The sequence below is a fragment of the Anser anser genome, assembly GCF_964211835.1.
Source record: "Anser anser genome assembly, chromosome: 2".
Classification (NCBI taxonomy): Eukaryota; Metazoa; Chordata; class Aves; order Anseriformes; family Anatidae; genus Anser; species Anser anser.
In genome coordinates, this window is record NC_139721.1 from 80,892,231 (window position 1) to 80,915,211 (window position 22,981).

The window sequence follows — 22,981 nt, forward strand, 5'->3', positions numbered from 1 at the left end:
TCATTGCTGTTTTAGCGTTGTTTGTCTAACCATTTGTTTTTCAGGAATCTACAGTGCTCTTGTACGGTTTTACATTTGTTGGGATGATGATAACGTTTTTCCTGTTGATTCAAACGTGTCCTTGGACATACTACATATATTGTCTGTTGCCGGTACCTGTGTGGTATGCAGTTATGAGAGAGTGAGTAAAGAATATGTTTTACAAATTATGTTTTTTAAAACCAGGTTCATGTGTCCTTTTTGTTGATAATTAAATTATTTCTGTAAGTTTGGGAGAAAAATAGATACAACTGTAATTAAATTTGCTGAAATGTTTTCTGAGACATTCCAGAGTACTCTGGTTTATATTTCACTTGACATATAGAAAAGTTTCCAAACAGGCTAATGCAGCTGCCAGTTCTAGCAGATATCTTTTCTTTTAGCAAAAATAAATTCATGTTATTCCAAGATGAGATGTTTTCAGTACTTTGGAACAAACAGGTGCTAAAATCTTGACCAAAAATGGGTAAAATGGAGCGGGTTGTTCCTTTTCTTAAGTTATTCTGAAATGGTCTGATTCTGGAAATGTTAGGTATGCTGAACTCCAGCTGCTTTTGGAGAAGATGTGCTAGTCATATTGAAGATTGTGCTCTGATACTGAAGTGAACTGGTCTTTCTTGGCTTTAACTTGACTAAATACCTCATGTCCAACAAGACTTCTTCCTTTCTGTTTTCTATTACTTCCATAATCTACTAGCAATTCTGTAGATACCAAGTAGGTATTATTCAGGGAAAATGAGACCAACTGCAGTTAGATAATGAGCTGCCTCATAAAACACTGGAAGAGCTAACTGTTTTTTTTTCCCTCTAAAGCATGTGAATGTTTCATCAGTTATGATGGACATTAAACACAGCATAACCAAAGATGTTCATAAACTCAGAGTCAATTTGGATAAAAAGCAATCTGAAGCTTGTCCAAATACTCATGAAGATATGCCAGAAATGGGAGGGAAAAAACTGAAGGGTTTTATTGTAGGTTTTATATCAAATAAAACTGGGCAGAAGGAGCCTCAGGCCATCACCGAATCTTAATTTCTAGCTGCAGACAGGATCTGCAATACCTTGGTCATTTCTTGTGCTCTGACCCCTCACCCCTGCCCTTCAAAGCAGTAAAAATTTATATTATTTCTGTTGTGTTACAATAATGATTATTGTGTTCCATCATTTTGAACAGACTTCATGTTATTCAAAACCTCGCTGCAAATCTCTGGTCACTTCCAATCAGTCAGTCTCTAGGATTCATCTTGATTTCTATAGTGGGAATTGAAATACTAGTAAGTATCTTATTTGTATGTATCAACAGGGTATCTCATTGCTACCATTTCTCTCTGAGGAATTGTAGGTTTTATTAATGTGCTTGGTTTTCAATCTTACGTTGAATTTTCTTTATTAGGTTTTCAGCTTTTTCTACCGCTCTACACTCACTGTGGGTCTTCTTGTGTTTGCTGGCTGGCCAGTGATCACACAGCTGTGGGTTCAAGCAAAGGTACTGTATGGCTTTTCTTGCTTTACTTAGCAACAACAACAAAAACATTTTAAATGACTGGCAGATGATTGCAACTTAGGATGTTGGGATTCATCTCTTTTGTAATGCTGCTTCTGATTCTTTTTCAGTTATGCTCTAACTCTGATCTTTGTCAGCAGCACGTAGCAAAGCAAGGGAATTTCATGTGATTTGGGTAGAATTCTCATATACAAGACAAGCAATAGGATTGGTTAAGAATCAGAACTGATTTGACAGACATTTTGACTGACAGCTGTCATGCATTCTAGTCTACAGTGATTTTAGGCAGGAACAGTTGTAATCTCTCTAGATTACAACTTGACAGAATTCTGTTTTTTTTCCTGGAGTCCAGTATCCTGGCTGTCACTGTCATGTATCATGCTTCTGTTCTCATTCCAGGATAGCTATGAGCTAGCTATCAGTTTTCTGTTGTTAGTGACAAAAAGAATGGTTGGTTTAAAGTCATATGAAGTGCACATCATTTATCGAATTGTCGTAGTGACAAAAGCATTGACATACATGACTGGTGAAAATGCCACCATTTAAGAAATATACTTTTTAATTGAAAAAAAAAAAAGAAATAACTGAAAAATGCTTGTCATGTCTTTATTGTCCGCAGTCAAATGCCGTGTATTGTTCCTCAGAGGCAGCTTCCTCTACTGCTTTTCACAGGAAAAAAACTCCTCTGCTTCAGTAGATAAGGATGTGAAGTGGCACAATCTTTAATATAAGAGACAGTTGTTCCATTAGTTTGTTGAAACTTCTCTTACCTTGCAGAATACCTAAAACCTAGAGGTCTGGGGTAGTATTAGCATTTTAATTGAAATAAAAATTTGTACCCAAATTGCTAAGTCTTGCTTTGCAAGAACTATTGTGATGTAGGCTTCTCTTCGCTTTCTTTTATTGTATCTCAGTAATCAAGTAACACGTCTTAAAATTGGGTGTACAAAGAAGACACTTTCTAGCCCTGAAAATATGTTTTCAGGGACTAGAATCTGACAAGAGCTTGAAAATTTTAAGTGATGTATCTCTTCCTGGCTATTGAAAATAAAACACCTGAGAGTTTTCTTTTTCCTCACAGCAGAGAATTTAGGGAACTAGTTAGGTGATTATGGAAGGTAAATCAAATGACATTCAGATACAAAGACTGGAAAATGTTACCATATTGCTAGAGATTGGCGACTAGTTAGCTGCTGCAATCTTCTGATGAGATTACGGTTTTATTCCTTTCTTCCATAAGGTTACTCAGCAGCTTTCTGGTTACTGCAATGTGCATGAAGGCCACGCTTTGAGAAAGCGCTTTTAAGAATAAAAATTAAAGCTTAGCTTTAATTCTCATTGTCTTTGATGGGATTTTGACAGCTGTGTAAATGAGTTTCTTTTTTGGATTAAATCAAAGCTCTGTAATTCAAATGACCTTGCGGCCTTTTACAGTTAATCTTATTATTGATATATATGTGAGGTTTTTGTCTGTTGGGAGGTGCTTGTAGCTGTTGGTAGTTCACTGAATTTTTTGTTTTTTGTCTGTCCACGTGACGATTGTCTATCCATATGGCCTCCAAAAATCCCATTTGTTTTTGTTTCTTTTAGACAACAACATCGATCTGGACTGTTCTGTGTGCACTCCTGGCAGTATTTCCTTTAATGCCTGTTGTAGGAAGAGAACCGAACATTCCTCTGGTGTAAGAATCTTGTCTTGCTGTTTAAGAGTTTTATTTCCCTCTTTGATATTCAGAATTTAGACCGACTTGATATATGTGAGGAGTTGTGTTATTGAAAGCTGGCTGAGACAGATATTGAAATTCAGAATTTAACTAATATGATTATAGAGACGTCGGTTAGTCACTAATGTCAATGAGAAGAGACTTTTAATTCTCTTGCAGTACTTCAAAGAATGCCAAATCCATTTGCTTTTTGCATTATTCTGTGATTTCTTGTGGAGGGAAACATTTTTCACAATACCAGAATTGGCAAATTGTACATGAAAATAAAGTTGTCATTAAAGGAGGAGCTTCACTGGGGTACAGACATGGTAAATAGCAGTGACATGTGAATATGAATATTTATTCAAAAGCAGTTTACTTTGACAGCATCTTTCTGAATTTCTCCATCTAATTTTAAATACTTTGTCTTTGAATAACTTCCTGTAACTAATGAGTTATTCAGAGAAATAGAACAAATAGGATCACGAGAGCTCTCCTATTGTGTGCTACTCTTTCATCATAGAGGCATTCTCTTTTATCTGGATGCAGTCCAGTTAGTTGGCCTGAAGGAGTTAGGCTTGTGTTATCCTTGTAGTTACTGCAGAGAGACTTGGATTGACCTGGACTGCAGGGGCTCCTTCTGCTGTCTGACAGAACATACGGTGGCCCATGGGAGTCAGGGTGCCCGATCCTCAGTAAAATATGGGTTGAGGGCAGCAATATATGATTGCAGATAGAATAAAGAGCCCATATATTTTCAAAATTATTTACGTTCTGCCTCAATATTTTTCACTGTAATTTAAATCTATCCATCGAAAACCTTTGGTGCTTGGGCATATTAGAAATATTCAAGACAGATTAGTGATGGCTGTAGTACCACCTCTTGGCTGTATATACAGATCTGTATGTCTGCTGGTTGTGAGCTTTTTTATTCTTTATAACAGCTTAGCACAGCTTAGAAATCAAAATGGAATTAAATTACCTTCAAGTCTTCCTCCCTGACACTTCTTTACATTCACCTTACCCTGGCTGTTCATCTTCCTATTTATTTCTCTAATGAAACATTGTACCTCTAATATAGCTTGTACCTGTCTGAATCTTGTCAAGGGAGTTTTGAAATTGCAAGGCCTTGAAGCAGCAATTAAAAGTATATGTTTATGTGACACTTCATGATATTGAAGATAAGGAGATACTGGAAGAGAAGATACCACAGGATGAAATTAAAGTGCCAGTGAGAAATAGGTGCATTTATTAAATCTGTTCTTGAACACTGGCACTATAGGTCAGGCCAGCGCTTCTTCAGGACATTAATAAAACTTGCACAGTATGATCCTGACTAAACTCCTTCATAAAAAGGAAGCATACAAGAGGTGAATGCGGGGTTGCATGACCCAGGAGGAACGTAGACATGATTGACTCAGTGTGCAGGGTGGGTTAGGATGCCATACAGGAGCCAAAGGAAAACTAGGGAAAATGTGGACTCTGCTGTTCATTGGGACAGGGGACCTGGTGGCAAAGGACTTGGAACAGACTAAAGCCTTCCTTGCCTCTGTTGTTATTGGTAAGACTGACCTTAAGGATCCACAGCCTTCAGGCCCGTGAGACCTGCAGGAAAGTCTGGAGCAAGGACAACTTCCTCTTAGTGGAAGAGGATCAGGTTAGGGAACACTTTATTTGGAGGATCCAGGGAGCTACAGGCTGGTTAGTCTCGCATCAATCACTGGGAAAGGCAATGAAGCAACTAATCCTGGAAACAAACCGTTTCCAAACATATGACGGAAAAGAAGGTGATTGGGAGTGGTCAACATGAATTTACGAAGGGGAAATTGTGCTTGACCAACATGACAGCCTTCAAAGATGAGATGACTGGCTGACTGAACAAGAGGAGAGCAGTGGATACGGTTTATTTTGATTTTAGCAAGCCTTTTAGTATGGTCTTCCATAACATCCTCATACAAAAACTGATAACATACAGGCTAGGTCAGTGGACAGTGAGGCGGACTGAAAACTGGCTGAACTTTCAGGTTCAAAGGGTTGTAATCAGTGACACAAAGTCCAGGTGGAGGCCAATCAGTAGTGGTGTACACTAGGGCTTGGTACTGGAGTCAATTATGTTTTGATATCTACATTATTGACCTGTTTGATGGGATAAAATGTACCCTCAACAAGTTGGCAGGGGATATAAAACTGCGAGAAGTGGTTGATTCACCAGATGGATGTGCTGCCATTCAAAGGAAGCTCAGTAGGCTGGAGAAATGAGCAGACATGTCCCTTGTGAAGTTGAGGAAAGGGAAATGCAAAGTCCTGCACCTGAAGAGTAACAACCGTATGCATCAGGCAGGCTGAGGGCTAACTGGGTTGACCATGAGCTCTCACTGTGCTCCTTGCAGCAAAGAAGGCCAGTGGTGCCCTGGGCTACTTTAGGGTGAGCATTGCCAGCAGGTCAGGGATGGTGATTATTGTTCTCTGCCCAGTCCTGGTGAAACACATCTGGATTGCAGAGCCAGTGCTGGAACATCTGTCATATGAGGAGAGATTGGTAGCTGAAACCAGGTATCCTGGAGAAGACTCAGGAGGGTCTTATCCAAGTATGTGTATACTTGAATGGGGGAGAAGAGTAAAGATGACAGATTCAGATTCTTCTCAGTGGTATCCAGTGAAAAGACAAGAAATGGGCACAAATCCAGGTACACAAAATTCCATTTAAACATAAGAAACTTTTTTTTTTTTTTACACTGATTAAAATGGTCAAAGACTGGATCAGGTTGCCCAGACAGGTTGTAGAGGTTTTGTTGTTGGAATTATTCAACACTCAAGTGGACATTGCCCTTAGCAGCCTGTGGAAATTGGCACTGCTTTGAGTAGGGAGTTAGACTAAGTTGCTCTCCAGAGGTGCCTTCCAATCTTCATTCTGTAAGTGAATAGCCTGCAGTTGTGTTACTGTTCTGGCTAGATCATCACCAGAAAATTACTATTGTAATGCAATTAAGCAGACCGATTTTATTGAATATGAGCTATTTGTACTTTTTTTGTTATGCCTGAGACAACACAGTGAGTGGAGCAGTCACAAACGGGCATTTTGGTCAGTAGCCTCTACATGGCGATGCCAAAAGACAAATGGTGGTAACTGAAAAACTAAAAATGATGGGTAACAAAGCAGGTACGTGGCCAAAATGGTGATTTTTGTCACTACCCAAAAAGAATGTAAGTCTGTATTTGTGGATGATAAGCTTGTGGAAAAAAAAAAAAAAAAAAAGTACATGACTCTGAATTTTGTTTTTCCAAAGCTGGATGTTAAAATTCCTTTAATGTATTCTGTCTTGATACTGTAACAAGTTATTTTATCTTAGTGAAGAACACATCTATGAAAAAGTTCTGATTTGTTAATTTTGGTGCAATTTCTGAGGATTTTATTGTTCTTTTGTTTTTATAGAATAGCAGCTGGTTTGCTGACTCTTTTGATCTCTGGCTTCTCCTTGGCGTCTTCCTGTAAAAGTGAAAATAAGTACAGAAATAATGAAGATATGAAAGTACATTTTTATCAGGTCAGTTGCTACTTTACAATAATTCTCAATGTTAATGTTTCTATGTGCAATTTTTTTTTTACTTTAAGAACCTTTTCCTACCAAAGCCACAATTTTTGAAAAGAAATCGGTTGTTGCTGAGTTTTCTCCTTAACTGCTGTCTTCAAGAGGACTGTATGCTCATGGTAATACACATTTTTAAATCCATAATGTGTTCCCAAAAGCTCTTCCTTTATGTGCATTGGTACCTAAATGTGCATGCACATTGTGATGCTCTGCTCCAAGAATTTGATGCTCTGCTCCTGCCTTCAGTCTGTGTATTTAATTCCCACTGACCTTTGCAGGACCGTCCATGCACACTAAGGACAAGCTTGTTGGTTCAGGGGTTTATTTCCAGTTTCTGGGTGGCTGTTTGAAAAACAACTGCGAGACTGATACTGAGCTGCTTTTCTGTTCATTAAATCTTCTTTCAGATGAAAGATGAGATTTTTCTTCGCAGCTTCATAAAATAGGTAGATCTTTTCATACTTGGTGCTAATTAAGTTCTAGAGAGCTTTTAAGATTTTAATAATACTTTGCATGTCTGCAGTCCTCAATTTTTAAAAAAACTTGTTACAAGATAATGGTTTTATTTTAGGACTAACGGTGTTTCTTGAAAGCTTTATTGGTTATGACTTGTATGCTGGAATTTCCTGTTGAGCTAAGCAATGCATTCGTTATATTTTCTTTTTAGGTATGGAGCTCAAATTGGTTAAGAGGAGGTGGGGAAAGAATACTGAAGTCTTAAAATGCCTTTACCTGAGCATGCGTGTACTTATGATGTGGTGGTGGTTTCTCTTAACTTTTTCAGCTTAACCTAGGAAAGGAAGTATTGGTTCCCATCTTAAACATTTAAGGCAGACATTTCCCGTATATAATCAGCCATGGATTTCTCACTGGAAAGCTCAGAAACAACTTATATTGGGGGAGTGGGAGTGCTCTTAGGTGGGCCAAGGTCAGCCCGCCACACAACTGTGACAGCATCTCAGCAGTGTAACTTTGTGGAGAAACTCACAAACGAGGAGGAGGATGAAATAGATCAGTAGTCAAAGAGTAATGCCAGATGCTTCTTGAGCCAGCTTCAGAGATTCAGGAGATTCTGTGAGCCCTGCGATACTTAATTAGATGAAAAGGGTCTGCCTGCTTGTTCAGGGAGAAACATCTTCCTTTTAGTCCCAAGCTGTAAGAAGATCATAAAGCTCCTCAATTTGCTCCCTAATCAGGGGATATTTTTACAATAATGACATGTCATTACTGTTATCTATTAGGTTTTTATTTCAATAGCTTTCTTAGGAGTGACAAAGCTGGGATCCATCATTCACTCTCTGGATGAGGAAAGGATTGGGAAGGAAGAACATTTAGACTCAGAGGGGGAAAAGAACATTACAGAGCCGTTACATATGTTCCTCGGTTAAGAGCTTGTTTTGCGGTTAAAATTTATTTGGTTGCTCTGAAATGTACAGGAATGCTAAAGGAAAACGTCTGTCAGAACACTGGTGTCATTTCTAGACACTGGAATTCCCTTGTTCTCCCTTTACTTTTTCTTTTGAGTTGGAGTTTTCAGAGGGGCTGGGGTGGGAGGAGTCAAAAATGCTGATCTGGAGCATTTTGAGCTGTCGAGTTCAAGACACAACTCCTGGGCAGTTTTAAGGGTGAGATGCATCTTCTCATCAGACAAGGCCTATTTTATAAAGGCAGCGGTCAGGTTACTGATGCTCCTACACATAAGCACACACAATCAGGTTCTTGCTTTGCATCTGAGAAAGGATTTCTTGAGAACAGTTCCTGCAGCTCCCCCACCTGTGCTGTTTGGAAGCTGTCACTGGAAGTAATGCTTTCCTCTGATATGTGTTACTACTTAGGAGAAAAAGAGTGGTTGCTTGATGATTCTTATTCTTCATTTTGGTGAATGAAAGGATAGATTCATTTGCTATGGTTCGTTCTTCTTGGTGTGCTCCTTTCCTGTCAAGTGTTGATTGAAGTAGAAGGAAAAATATAGTGTCCCTCATGAGCAGTCTTTAAGTTATGCCTTGGGATTCCCTTAGCAACTTCGCCAACCTGTCTTTATAGGTTCAGCTCTGACCAAAAGCCTTTGAACTACCCAAGAGAGAAGGAATAACTGGAGGTTCTAGCTTTACTACTTCTTTCAGCAAAAAAACCCCTGCTGATCTGGCCTAACTTCGCTTACCAGGATCCCTTGACTCCTCTTTTTTCAATCCCTTTCTTCCTTGTTCTGGTACTGTCTGCATGCAAGACCCCTCTTTTGAATCTTTCATTTCAAATTTTCAATCGCTCATCTCAAATTTTTGCATCTGTTCATTTAGGATGAGATGCATTTTCATACAAGAAAGCAGATAATATTTCCTAAAGACTCAAGTAGTTCTTTCCATTTGCCCGAGTTGTTCACCACAAGTTATTTTGGAATTGCATCTCAATAAAGATGCTTCCCTTTTCAGTTTTCTTCCTATGTCAGAGAAAGAAAGGGGTTCAGCATTGCTTAGGCTTTTTTTGTTGTGCTTATTTTTTTTTTCTTCAGCAGACAGCTTTCTTCTTTCTTGTCCAAGGGAGCCTCCTTTTCCATCTGAGAATTAGCCTGTAGTGAAGATGCCATGTCTGGTAAGGAACAAAGCTTGTTCCATTACGTTAATTGTTCCCCCTTTTGGCAAAAAGAGACCCACAGAGGAGACAAAACTAAAAATAATAATAATAATTTTTTTAAATGGCAGCTTGTATGTAGCCATCCCCAGAGATGATAAATATCTCTGGTCCAGTCCTGAGCTGTATATTTTTTTCTTGGTTTCTCCATGCATGGGACAGAGTATATTTCCTGGCAAATGAGTATGAACTACCTACCTGTATGGATCTGAGAGCCCGTTTACAGGCTACGCATTCGTTTACTGGCTTTTGTAGGTATTCATCGTGGATTTCCAACACTGGTCTTAGCCTTAAAGAAACAAAAAAAGACAGACAACCAAACATTGTGATCAAAAAGATTTGTCAACTGAAGTGTTATAAATAAAAGTAAAAATACAGGATTAATTAATTATATGTACATTTACAGTTGTAACAGAATCTTCAGTTTTGTTCAGACCTAGTTTTGTAGTTTTGATATATGTCACTGTCTGCTTGCGGCAGAAGGATACTAATTACTTCCCTATTGTTTCTGAAAATTGTCAAGAGTTTCTTAGGTTTTCTTTTGATATCATTAATGCGGGAATAACACTTTTTCCCGAATTTGGTTTCCTGTGGCAAGGAGAGCATTGGTTTCTGGTTAATGCCACTTCTGTCTTTTAGAAGGCTTCGGGAGTGCTTAAAAATGAGTTAGTTATAATCCATCAGCTAGACTGCTGCAGTGTTTACTGTACGACTTCATTTTTTTGGCTGGAGTGAATGTCGGTTTAGCTCTTTGCCAGCAGTTTCATAGCTGAGGTCCAGTTCTGGTTGTACCAAAATCACTGCTGTTCCCACTGGCTGATAAGGCTGGGCCAAGCTGTTATTCCTATGAGACCTGAGCTTCCTGTGGGTCCAGGGTGGGCAGTTGATTGGTTTTCTTCTTTCAATTACTTAAAACCCCAGTAGGAATCCATGTCATATCTATGGAGTTAGGGGACAGGAGGGTATTTTCAGCCAGCCTTGTATGCAGTCCAGCAGATGATGCTGGTTCTTGGACCATCCTCTCTGTGGGCTGTTGTCACATGTGGTGCTCAGGAAAGTTGCTGGCAAGGACATGCAGGGATTGCAGATGTCACTTTTGGTTTCCTCTTTCTAGCTGAGACCTGCAGATGACCATTTCTCAGAGGCCAGCTCTCAGGCTGTTCAAGAAGAATCTCTGAACTAAAAGGAGGTGTGCAGGGGGAAGGAAGACAGGTTCTTAGCTGGAGACCTCTCTTTACATCTCCAAGTTGCTTCTGTGTTGTTCCACAGTCCTGGAGATGTCAATGAAAGCTGGGAGCACTTTGAACATCAGCTAAACTGTGAACACAAATCTCAGAAGCAGACGCTGAGCACCACCCCAGGTCTAGCATAGATCTAGCAGCAGTAAATGGGGTTTTACTGATGTGCCCAGATCATCACTAATCTTACAAGGCACAAGCTATATTATGCGTGATGACTCAAAGTGACTTCACCAGTGACTAGGAGGTAGCAGGGGGGATTACCAGAGCTCATGACACTCAAAGAAGTTGGAAAGATATGTCAAAGGGGAGAGGGGATCTGGCCTTGATGCAGTGAAAAGATCCCAAATAAACATCAGAGGTCTAAATGGGCCAATTATCTGAGCTTTTGAAGGCATAATGGTTTGACCTAGTTTGGTCACATAGAAATACAAGTTACATTTTCATGTGCTCTGAAATTAAGCAGAACCAGCAGATACTGAGCACCTCTGAAACTGGGCCAAGAAAGGGTGCTGACTGCCAAATATATCCTCTGGGCAGGTACCGCTAAATGTCAGGATGGGAAGTGGCAGCTATTCCTATGGTAAAAAGTTAAGGCTGGGAACACTGTTTAGTTGCTTTGCCTTAAAAAAAAAAACACAACAGCAATTAGATCTTGCAATGCTATTTTAAAGCACGTTTGCAAAGTGCCGTGTATGCTTGATTTGCCTTTAGTGGAACTGTGGAGTTGTGAACAAATAGCAGTAATTAAAAACTTGGCTCAAACATTTTCTTGAATAATTGTCTGCTTTCAAAAATAACTGACTCATGGGGTAATGTCCCTAAGGGTGTGCTTTATGTTGTTTTTTTTTGGGGGGGGTGCTCCTACCAGATGACTGATTGGCGCCTCCTGAATTAGTCCAAAACAAAAACCCTTTCCATCTTCTGTGTTTTTCCAGAGCAGAGGCAAGTGTGCTGCCCCTGCAAAGCTCTTAACTATCCTTTCCCTTCCCCCTGGGCCTGATCCTGCAGCAGAGCCAGAAGTTCTGCTGGTTCTTTATGGCTGCCATGCAAGGACAAAGGCTCTTCTGCCTATTTGTTCTGTGTTTGGTTGGTTCTTTTTTTCACATTTGCACTTATTTTAAGAAAAATATAGGGGGAGGAGGATGTGGGAAGGTGATAAATGGGGTTAGCTTATAAAAAGGGAATTCCATGTTGAGCTTTGATTCGTTGGAGGATTCTCACAGTATCTAGCAAATACGAAACATATATACCTACGAGTGTGTAAAATATGCGAGGAAATCAGAAGAGGCATTGTTACTTGATGACTTTACAAGATATATAAGGTGTTGGCAAAAAATTGGGGGCATATATTTTGTGTGGTTTATGTGGTTGTTTAAGGAGTTACTGTTTACAGAGGGTATATCACTGCAAATTACTGATCTGGAACACTTAAGCTATTTAAAAATAGCATGAATAAGTTTTAAAATAAATTTAAAAAAAAGACTAGAAAAGTTTTAAAGGGCATAAATTCTACAAAGGTAGAAATACTCTACTTACATGTCAGAAAGACTTCCTCAGGCTTCCCACTCTTGCATTGATTCAGATGAGGTGTTTATGCAACTCTAAAGCATATTTACATATTTAGTATGAGGTGGCAGAGATCCCTACACTAATTACGCGTTTTATTGATTTTCTTGTTTCTAGATGTTGAGTATTGCACTTTCAACATATGTTGTGAGCAATACCCATAATAGTCTGAAGAACAAACAGGGATTGCCTGTATTCAATCAAGTTATCAGTTGGACCACTCTAGGTAAGAACATCTTGCTTCCCAAACTTGTTTTCTGATAATTTGTGGTGTTAGGGGTTGGTTGGGGTATTGTTAGTATTAACATTTTACTTTTGCACATATTCCTTGATTTGAATCCTTATAGTTTGTAAATGTGTTTACTGTTCTTTTCTATTTTTTTTCTGATGAATGTGTTAGTCTTCTAAAAATTACTAATTCTAAATTAATAATTAAAATTCTAGTAATTCTAAAAATTACTTCTTTTTAAGTTTGTAATAGAATGTGAACAACTGTGACTTATAAGTAGCTTTATCTTTTGTTTTGAATATTCTGAGTATCTTGAAGATCCCTTTAGGGATATAACGGTACAAATGCCGTTTTTGCTTTACTTGAAGCCAGATGAGGGTGATCTGAGATGTTCTACAAGCAAGCCAGTTAAAGCACAGTGAAGTAATGAAAAGATTGTTGCTATATTTCAATAAAAATAAACCTGCAGCCGATGACAGAGATCCCTGGAGTATTGGGTAGGCTTTTCAGAGCTGCCTTACAAAGTACTTGTGAACTAATGATATTAGTATACATTTGATATGTTAGAACCTAACTATTAAAGAAAAAATTTACAAGACTGGATTTTTCACTGCTCTTAAATTAAAATCTTAGGATGATTAAACACAGCAAATGTAATTATCACTGGGGTTATAGACCACAGTAAAGTAATGCCTTTGGTATTTCAGCTATAAAATAATTTCTGTAGGGCTCCATTAGAAAATGTTAGGAAATATTTATCACTGACTCATTTGGAATATGGGACTTCTTTTAAAGCTAAACATATCCCCTTTAAAATTTGAAAGCAGCAGTTTCCTATAAGTCAGGACCAAGAATTTAAATACAGCTTAATGGAAGAATTATGGCTCTTGTTTTCTAGTTGCTGAATGTCAGATACTGTGTGCATTCCTGTATTGGTGACATTGCTGTAACTTAATCAGATTTTGTCTGTTTTGCCATTCTTGCTTCTGTTTGATTGAACTAATTCAAGACTGATACAACTGATTGTGATCACTATGTGTATGAGGAACACTTTTTGTAATGTAGTTCTCTTTGGAGCATTCTCTTTTCCATCATCCTTTCCTACCTCTTCATACCCTACTAAGCTAAGTGCTTGTCTCTGTGTGGATGAATTCCTTGCAGTTTTTAAAGTCAATGAAATCAATGATGTCCTGCTTGGCTTACTGTAGCAGGAATTGAGGTTAAAGGTTATCCTTCTCTCCTGTGTAATGGTGAGAGAAAAATATTTTTCATCAAAGAGATGATTTGGGAAGTCATAGAGGTCTAGAGTTATAAGGAAAAAGTATATTAGAAATTCTCTTTGCTGATGGTGTTGTGTCTATGATAGAAGCAATACTGAAAGTGAAGCAAGCTATGTGCCCTGTTTGCTGCCATGGTGGTATTGAATATTTTAGCAAAATTTTTCAGACTGGAAGTAATCATTTTAAGTGGATGTGATATTCCAGGTAGGAGCCTTATGCATTTGTTGAAGTTGCTTTACATAATTAAACACCTAAGCAGGTAAAAAGCTAAGGCATCCAACAGTATGTCCTCAATACTCCTATTGTAGAGAGATGCCCTGTCACTTGCATAACCACAACTTAGCATCTGCCTTGTCATTAGCATCTACCATAAATGTGACATCACGTGTTTTCTAGCAAATTGTTCCCACCCCCACCCCCAGCTATTCATTCTGATGAAGTCTACGGTGTTTAAAAAAATAATAATTTTAGGCCTAAATTAAAACTTTAAAGAAAGGCTGGTTGCGGGGTAGGAGGAAATCAGGCAAGAAACTAGTCACAGGTGGGTTCCTGAAGGCCTGCAAAAGGGTCCAGCTGGCTTCAGCTGTTATGCCACGTGGTTGTTGCAGTGTACCTTAACTACAAACATACAGAGTTAAACCCAAGAGGTATAAAGTGAATCCAGCTGCTTCCACATTCTACAGAACCTTCTTTTGTGTATTAGTAGCTTTCATTGATGGAAATCTACGATAGCAACTAGCCAAATTTTCAGTAACTTCATGCCATAATTTTGTCCTGGGACACAAACAGACTGCATAGGTCAGCCAGAAGTGTGCAGGTCTTTTGATGGCTAATATTTCATGTGACATATCAGAGATGGAAAGGGTGATTATCACCTGCCAGACACTCATCTGTTTTCATGTGTGATTGTGCACGGAAACCAATGCACATCTGATGCGTTGAGCCTAATTTACAGAGGCCCATAGCCACACTGAATTTCTTTCCACCAACTCTGGCTTGCAGTGAGTGTGCCTGGAGTTTCTCCTTGAGCCAAGCTTTCTTTAAGCACAGAAAGCTAAAAGGAATGCTGAAAGGCTGAAGCACCCTTGAAATGAAGTCACTTATTCTCTAACTGTAGCAGTGGCCCAGGCTGAAAGCCAGGAAATAAAACATGCTGACCCACAGTTTGTAGAAACTGCCTCATCTCTCTTTCATTGATATGCTTGCTATAAACACTATTATATGCTATGACAATAAGCACAACAAAACAAATGAGCTTTCCATATATTATAGTTTTATTTCTGTTCCATGATAGAATATGTATTAATTAAGACTCAATGCTGATGCAGCCTTTGAATGTTTCAGCCTAGTGAGGGGACCATAATACAACAAAGAATCACACCAATGTTATTTGTCCACTTCTTTCTTTATAAATGTATTGAATAAAATTTTTTAAAAATTATTTAAAAAAAGCAGGTTTAAAGGGAACAGGTCATGAGGTCATGGCAATTCTTTTGCTTCTCCCTTTCCCCGCTTCAAGTGCCTGGCCGTTTTTCCTCTACCTTTCTTCTTCTTTGCTCATTCTCTTCCAGTAGCCCATTTCCACTTTTCTCAGTTTTCCTCACCTCCTGCAAGCCACTGGGACACATCCTTACCTGCAGAAGTTTCCCAGCTAGAAGACTTAGCACTGACTCAGCTAACCAGGGCTGAGCAATGGACTGTGCTAAGGAGCTACATGCAACTCCTTAGACCCTACATCTGCATTATAAAAATGCATTACAGGTTAAAGGCGAGAAGCATGAATCACAACAGATAGGTCCCCTATAGTTCCTTAAATCTTCCTGTTTTAAACCTTTCAAGCAGAGAAGCTAGTAAGTTGATACTTTCTATATCTGTAGTACCAGTATTTTCAGTTGCACCTCAAAATATGGCAGCCTACCTAGTCTCATAAAATGGAGCAGTTGTTCCCTAACTGCAGTCTTAGAGCTGTTGGTGGCCTTCAAGGCCATGGTTAGTGGTTCTCAGACTTGTAGTAAACAGTGAGGTTTGACTGGTTTTTTGGGGGGTAGTTCTTCTGTATTATCTTAAGGGAACAGCAATTCATGAGAAATTATAAAGGCTGTGGGCTAGAAAGCCAGGAGATTGTAGAGAAATGATAGAAAATGACAGCGACCAAAATTACTTTTGATAAATATTAAATGTTCCAAACACCAGTTTTCCTTTACCAGAAGTAACTTCTGAAAATAAGAGGGCATATATGACCAGTATTGAGTTTTCATACATAAATGTCAAGATTTGAAGAACGTTATCTTGTTACTGATGATGAAATGTTTTGCATGCAGTGACTGACAGATCTCTCTTCTTTGCAGTTTCTTCCTCAGTGTTGCCGTTACTGAGCCCCACGTTTCTTTTTCCGCGACTGTTCAGCATACTGCTTTCCCTGATGGCCACCTACCTACTCCTCAGCACAGGGTACTTCTTTCTTACTCTATTGCATTGACCTTGCATATAAGAATTGGGACTAAATGTGAAACTGTCTGCTGAATCTCATGTACATTCCTTTTAAAGGTGTAAATCTTGCTTGCAGCTGTAGTCTCACTGTTTATCTCTTCGATTAGTTCCCTAAAGAAAATTTCAGGGGAACTTCCGTAGTTCTCCTTGTATTTATTGTAAGCACTCTGTTTTGTTGACATTCCTTTCAGCTAGACCAAGCAGAGGCTGAAAGGATGTGTATTCAAACAGTCTTGCACCAAATAAGAAAATCTGTTTTAGTTTCTTCTGTTGTTTTAGTACATGCTTTTCTCCTCACAAAAAAAAAAATAACTTTCTTCTCAGTTGCCCAGCACTTGTGTGTAGCTATGGCTTAAATGACATGATGGGAAACAAGTAGCCCTAAAATGAGGGAAAATTTTATTCAGAGATATTTTCGTGGAAGTATCTTTTTTTCAACGGGATGCTAGATCCCCATAAAGAGCAGGGCTTTCTCCTTTTCAGATAAAAGGCAATTCTCCAGAGCTTGTAAAGGAAGAAAACACCATGTCAGCCAACCCACTTTTTGTCCAGAGTCAGTAGCTCTTAAAAGCATAATTAATGGGGAGTGTAGGAACCATCCCTTCTGCCTCCCCTCCCACTTATCCTCTGGATTTAATTTCACTGGAAAATTAAGTGGAATAAAATATCTTGCAGCAGACATTTTGCAATAGCTGCCGCTTGTGGATACGCTCATTTCAGATGAAACATCTCTTTTTTTATCTCCTGCCTGCCCCTTCCTCCCACTTTCCCATTAGGTTTTTGATCCTAATCTTGCTCCTGTCAACACACGCAGTCTTGAACTCGACCTTCTTAGCCTGTCCTGGTTGCTGGATAAAGCATTAAAATTATTCTGAGGATGACGACCTCCCTCTTTGTATTATGGCCCTTCACCAAATTGCTTAAACGCTTACAGCTCTGTGCTGCCTTCCTACAATGTTCAAATAGACCAACAAATTCTAAAACAATTATTCAAAAAAAAACAAACCAAAAAACAATTGCAGCAAACCCAAGGTTCTCCGTACCAAAAGCATTTTCTCCTCAGCATTCTGTTACATTATGTAATGATAGCCTGGTGCCTTACTTGGGTAACTCCAGCACCTTCCTAGGTGTAGTTAGGTGGAAGTATTGAAGCCAGCTGAATAGCATAGCTGCTTACAACAAGTTGTCACTGACTCAGTTGAAGACATTCCGTTTGTAGGCAAGTGTAGATGATTGTGAGGCTTGCAGGTACTTCTGACAACCCAAGCATTGTCATCTTCATGATAAAGTGCTTGCCACTTTGGAAATTAAAACAAATATTCAAAGTTTTTTGTTCCAGTTTGAAAGCACTTTGTAGCTGCACTAGTGGGGAGATATAATATGGAGACGATATCAAGATTAACTGTTATCATTTTCTTACTTCTAGACAAATAAGTCTGAGTCTAGTGAAAAAAGGGAAAAATTTCAGTCTTTTCAGTATTAGTGTCAGAGTCATTGTCAGTTTTAGAATGCCATCCTGAAAGAAGAAAAGAAGAAGCACCCAACCTGGGACATAGAAGGCAGGGAAAAACTAGTATTATATGAAAACAGTCTACACCCCCAAGTTATAAAGGTGTTTTAATTTCTCAAATAAATACATTCATAGTTTCCTGTGCTGGTATGCTGTAGAAGCCAGCAGTCCCCCCTCTGAGACCGGGCATCTAGCTTCTAGAAAAGCTGAGGTGACTTGATTAGAGTGTGGCTTGATGCTGCTGTTGGGATGGATGTTGCTGTTGGGGTAGATTGATATGTAGCAAAGAAAAAGGACATTCAGCTTCAGTAAAATGTGATGCTCTTTTAATCATATAGATGCCTCTCTCCTGGCAGCTGGTTTGAGACCACCAGAAAGAGTTTGTGTGATTAGGTCCTAAAGAGACACACCTTCTAGATGCTAGGTTGGACTGTACCTCCTCAGTTTCAAGTAGCTCTTGTTATAAAACTTTCAGTTTTGCAGAAAACAGGTGCTGAATTTGACATTTTTTTTTCTTCCTGTTTCTTTTAAATTTCATTTGCTAGAATTTTGTTAAAATCAGTCGTGATACTGATGGGAACTCAGCCAGTGTTGTGGCAGCCATCAGATAAGGAAATGAGTACAAAACACAACTGACTAAAGCTGAAGCAGTCTGCCTCTCCTAGTTTTATAATTTAATCATTGTGTGGCTTTACAGTTCACCAGCCAACTGTGTGTACTCCTCAGAAATGGTGGGTGAAGAAAAAAAATATTGATGTTTGATGTTAAATAGTTGTTAGTGACTGCACTTACTATGATTATTACGTTGTTACTCAGGTATGAAGCTCTGTTTCCGCTGGTGCTCTCTGGTTTGATGTTTGTGTGGATACACATGGAACAAGAAGCACTGCAGCACTATGGTCTTTCGCTCAAACCAAAGGTAACAGCTCCAGATAATTTTATCAAGTTAATTATCAGCTTAATCTTTTACCTTCAGGCATAATAAACAGTTCCAATAAACAATAAAGTTCTGAGTGACTTTCGCAGAGCAAAACTGTGCATTTCCTTTTTTTGAGCTTAGGAGGCCAGTAACAACTGTCTCATGAAATGGGAATGTGACCTTGTAAAAAAGATGTTTCACATCAGAGCTCCTTTCTAGGAATGCAGGAAGTCAATTTGACTTAGTGGTGTGTTCTGTTGGCTACTGGCTGTTCTTCAAATGTAGTGCTAATCAGAGTAAGGTACAGTAACTCTTCAGATCAAGTGCAATGTCACAGTACTTTCTTTCTGATGGCAGTCGTGAGTGTCCGTGTAAAGGCTGAAAAGAAATAATTTCATTTCTGAAATGACCCATAGGAAATACAAGAAATCTTGTGTGACTTTGTCCTGCCCCTCTCTTTCATCAAAGATGGCCCTTTATTTCTGATATGACAGACAAGGAGTAGGAGACTAAATTGAAGCTGTAACATTCTTGGATTTGCCTGGAGACAGAATTTTGTAATAGGTATCGATGCAATTTCTTTCACCCTAAAATTTTCAAAGCACTTTTTAAAGCCCATGCTGCTCACGCTGCTGTTTAACTTTTAAATTAGGTCCAGGTTTTAGCAGGCTGTGGCTTTGCCATTGATTTGGGTAGAGCCCGGATGCCTGTTATAGAGCTGTCTGGGTGCTCAGAGCTAAGCAGGTGTGCAACGTGGCTCTTCTTCACTTCTCCCAATTGTGCCCTCCTTGGTGCTGGTCAGAGAGAATCTGGGTAGGGATGCACAGAAGTGGCCAGAGACGCTTGTAAGAGAAGTGGTGGTATTTATCTTCTGTGACAAAGCAGTCACTAGAGTGGATCTGACAAATGCTGTGATTTTGTCTCCTCAAGGGAGACAATTTTACAACTTGAAAGAGAACAGGTTTTACCAATTTATTGCTGGATATCGGAAATGAAAATGGGAATCACTTTTTATGTATATTGCATATACTAGCAGTATTTTGTGTGAGCAAGCTTTGTGGCATCTTAAGTGATAGAGATGGAGTCTGAATGCAAAAATGTAAAAGTAACACGCACACAGACAGAAAAAACAAACCATAGTGCAAGGCCATGATAGCGGGAAATTCTTAGCACAGCACAGTTTTCAGTGGGATCTACTTTCTCTTCTGCTCCTGAACCCACTGTACCTTTTGCATCTTGTGACAAGCCACCTGTGATGCTTGCCTGCCTGATGGTGGTCTGATATTCTGTTTGCTTTAAAATGAAATTCTATTAAAGCATTGTATTATGTAGAAGACTTGAACAGTGATGAACACTTTATTAATCAAATATAAACAACAAGAACATAAGTGAGCTATAATTATGGTTTATGTTGTCAGTATCTGTATGTCTTTTGACTTTTCTTTCGGTTTCAAGTGAACGTAACAATAACGCTCACCCCACTTCCCACTTTTAGATTAGAAAAATCATCTCTTGAATGCCTGTTAATACCTGCCATAAAGCAAATGTTGTACTTGAGAATCCACCTCAGTTCTCTGATGTGAGATCATTAATTAAAATGTTGACTGTATTGAATGTCTGTTACTTGACTTTTTTCTTTTCCTCAGTGAAAAGGAGTTCATTGGCCTCTTAAACTCCATGAAGACAGTTTCTCTTCAGGTCAAGTGATTGAGTGAAGGAGACGGAGAATATTTTAGTATTCTCATCCACAGCATAAGTCAATTAAGGATGATTGCGGTCTATTATTTCTGTGGGTCTTTATCCACATGTTCATGTGACTAGTGGAAGTGTGCGTGTGTAGGAGAAATATTTATGATGGAAAAAGAGAAGATGATAAATATAAGTCATAGAAGTTCTTTTTTAGTCTAGATAACAGCGGAAACTCCGCTTGTGTTCACTTACTTGATCATCTCACTAGTACAATCTTTCTGGCAGATTCATTGAAGTATAATGAAAATATGGGTAAGTTTGCAGTTCTCATCATAATGTCACTCTAATAACAGCTGCTAGGGAAGTAGGTTTCTTTCTCATTCATTTCAGTGAAAAATATGGTGTTTCTATTGAAGTACATCCGTTATGTTACGTATTGATTTCTTCTGCTGTCTTCCCAGCTTGCTGTTTTCAACTTCGCCTATGCCACTGATATAACTCAGTTTCGACAGCTCCACCTCGATGACATCCGCAGGTCTTTCTTCTTTGTATCCTTTTGGCTGCTGCTTTCCAGGAGAAAGATGGGTTTGTTTCAGAAGGTCCTACAATCAAAAACTTCTAGTCTGGTAGAGAAACAGAAAGCTAGCTAAGAAAAAACAAAGAAAAAGAAATAAAGAAACGAAAGCTAGTGAAGAAACGAAACAGAAGCTAGTGACGATGATCTGACTCGCGTTGCTCAGAAGACAACAGTCTTCTTGTCCATTGCTTTTTATACAGTAGTAAAAAAATAAATCTATAATGAACTGTACTTTCCTTTGAAATCTGTCTCCTTGGCCACTTTTAAAAGTTTAATCTCTTATAACTATTACAGTTAAACTCAACTTTATTCTAAGGGCACCAATTTTCAGTTTGGCTGTATTTTATTACATTTTGGCTGTAGAGAATTCATTCAGCCTTCACAAATTAGTTGGAAAAGGTGATATTAAAATTATACTTGTTTTGTTTTTTCTCTTATGGCAGTTTATTAGGAAGAAAATGTTGGCTGTGGCCAATCAGATGAGATGAGAAGGAAAGTTCCAGCAGACTCTAATGAAATACGTTGCCAGAGTCTGGCCTAGAATAAAATGTGTCACACATCTTTTCTGCTGCTAGAAAGGATTTGTACTTGGGGGGAAGGGTTGCTTGTTCACTAGCATAGCAATTATTTTGCATTACTGTAACTGCAACTGCTGATATTTTTTTTCAATACTCTAAAAGCTTGATAAAATTACTGCTTTTCTCTTTCATCCTGGGACTGCAGTTGAAATTATTTGTTTTTACAGTATACCTGAAAACAGCCTGAGATCCTGCAGTGAGTTCATCTATTTCATTTGCTGCTTTGCTGTTTTTAACAACAAAAAAAGCTATTTTTTGTTGAAATTACTGCTGTCAGATCCTAAAAATTAGCCAAAACCAGACCCAAACAATATGATTATATTTTTTAAAGTTTCAGCATAGTACTTCTTTAATATCAAACACTTAAGATGAGATTAAGTTATTATATTTAATTGAAAACACTTGAATGTATCCTGTTCAGCTCCTGGAAAAAAATACACAGTTTGCTAGTCTCCTTTGCGGAGGCCAGGTGTGACACATACTAGCTCAAAAGGTACTGTTTTGTTTAACTCGGGTATGTGTAACAATTAGAAACTGTGGTGTTAAAAGACTTTTCTACTAGAACAATCACATTGTACCCACAACCCTGTTAGTTGTTTATCTTAAAAAGAATTTTTAAGGTTCCTATATGGGGCACAAAAGTCAGCCTTGCACTGATTGACCTTGTAGCCTGATTTTCCAAAAGCAGATTCAGATTGCATACGCTTAGCATTTTCATTAGACATATGTGCCACTGGTATTTTTTTCTGCTTTATTAGAAAATTGTTGTTGTTATAAATCTCAACTGGCAGATTTGCATTATGCTGTTAGACTGTTGCGTTACTAAACTTGAAATGATGTGATACGCTTGGGAGGCATAATTTCTGTAGTTATGCTGACCTAATCCTTCAGAAATATTGCATACAGAATCGCGATGATTCTGCTGAGTATTTGGTAGCAAGCTGTTTATGCAGAGACTTGAATGATCGGAGGCAGTAGCTGTAACAGGAGTGGAAAGACCCAGAAGGGCCTCTAGCAGCAGGAGCCATTGTCAGTGACCCTCTGCCTGATGGGAAGAGGGGAAAAAAAAAAAAAAGGCAGTTAAAACCATTTTTTAACCAAAGAGATGAGAGCTAGAAGGGTCCCAATGAGCTCAGGAGGTAGAAGAAATTCATCTTTCATGTACTCCTGTAGCAGCAAGTGTTGTATCTAGATGAATAAGGTAGGTTTATAAAACATTGAGCTATACAGATTGTGCCAGAGTTGTCGTCCCTCCCCGAAGCAAGGAGTAGCTGGGAGTCCTGAGTTGCAGTGGATAGACTCAGCATAATTTTTGGACAGCAAAGCTGCAGAAGGGATAACAGCCTTTAGTCTTATTTCATGGCCAACTACCTCTTCCATGGTTAATTCCTCACTAAAGCAATCTATTTTGTTTGGTGATACACAATGCTATTATTAT

General features: G+C 38.7%; 1 protein-coding gene across 3 annotated transcripts in view; it reads left to right on the forward strand.

Annotated features, from left to right (window-relative positions):
• The window catches only part of PIGN (phosphatidylinositol glycan anchor biosynthesis class N), a 111,587-nt gene that overhangs the window by 73,754 nt on the left and 14,852 nt on the right, over positions 1-22,981 (forward strand). For all 3 annotated transcript variants that reach the window (XM_083823533.1, XM_083823531.1, XM_083823532.1), the window contains exons 15-23: positions 45-181; positions 1,214-1,313; positions 1,433-1,525; positions 3,134-3,225; positions 6,680-6,791; positions 12,389-12,497; positions 16,129-16,231; positions 18,597-18,699; positions 20,850-20,936. In XM_083823533.1, coding sequence (XP_083679659.1) covers positions 45-181; positions 1,214-1,313; positions 1,433-1,525; positions 3,134-3,225; positions 6,680-6,791; positions 12,389-12,497; positions 16,129-16,231; positions 18,597-18,699; positions 20,850-20,936 — 936 coding nt within the window. The remainder of the gene's footprint in view (positions 1-44; positions 182-1,213; positions 1,314-1,432; positions 1,526-3,133; positions 3,226-6,679; positions 6,792-12,388; positions 12,498-16,128; positions 16,232-18,596; positions 18,700-20,849; positions 20,937-22,981) is intronic.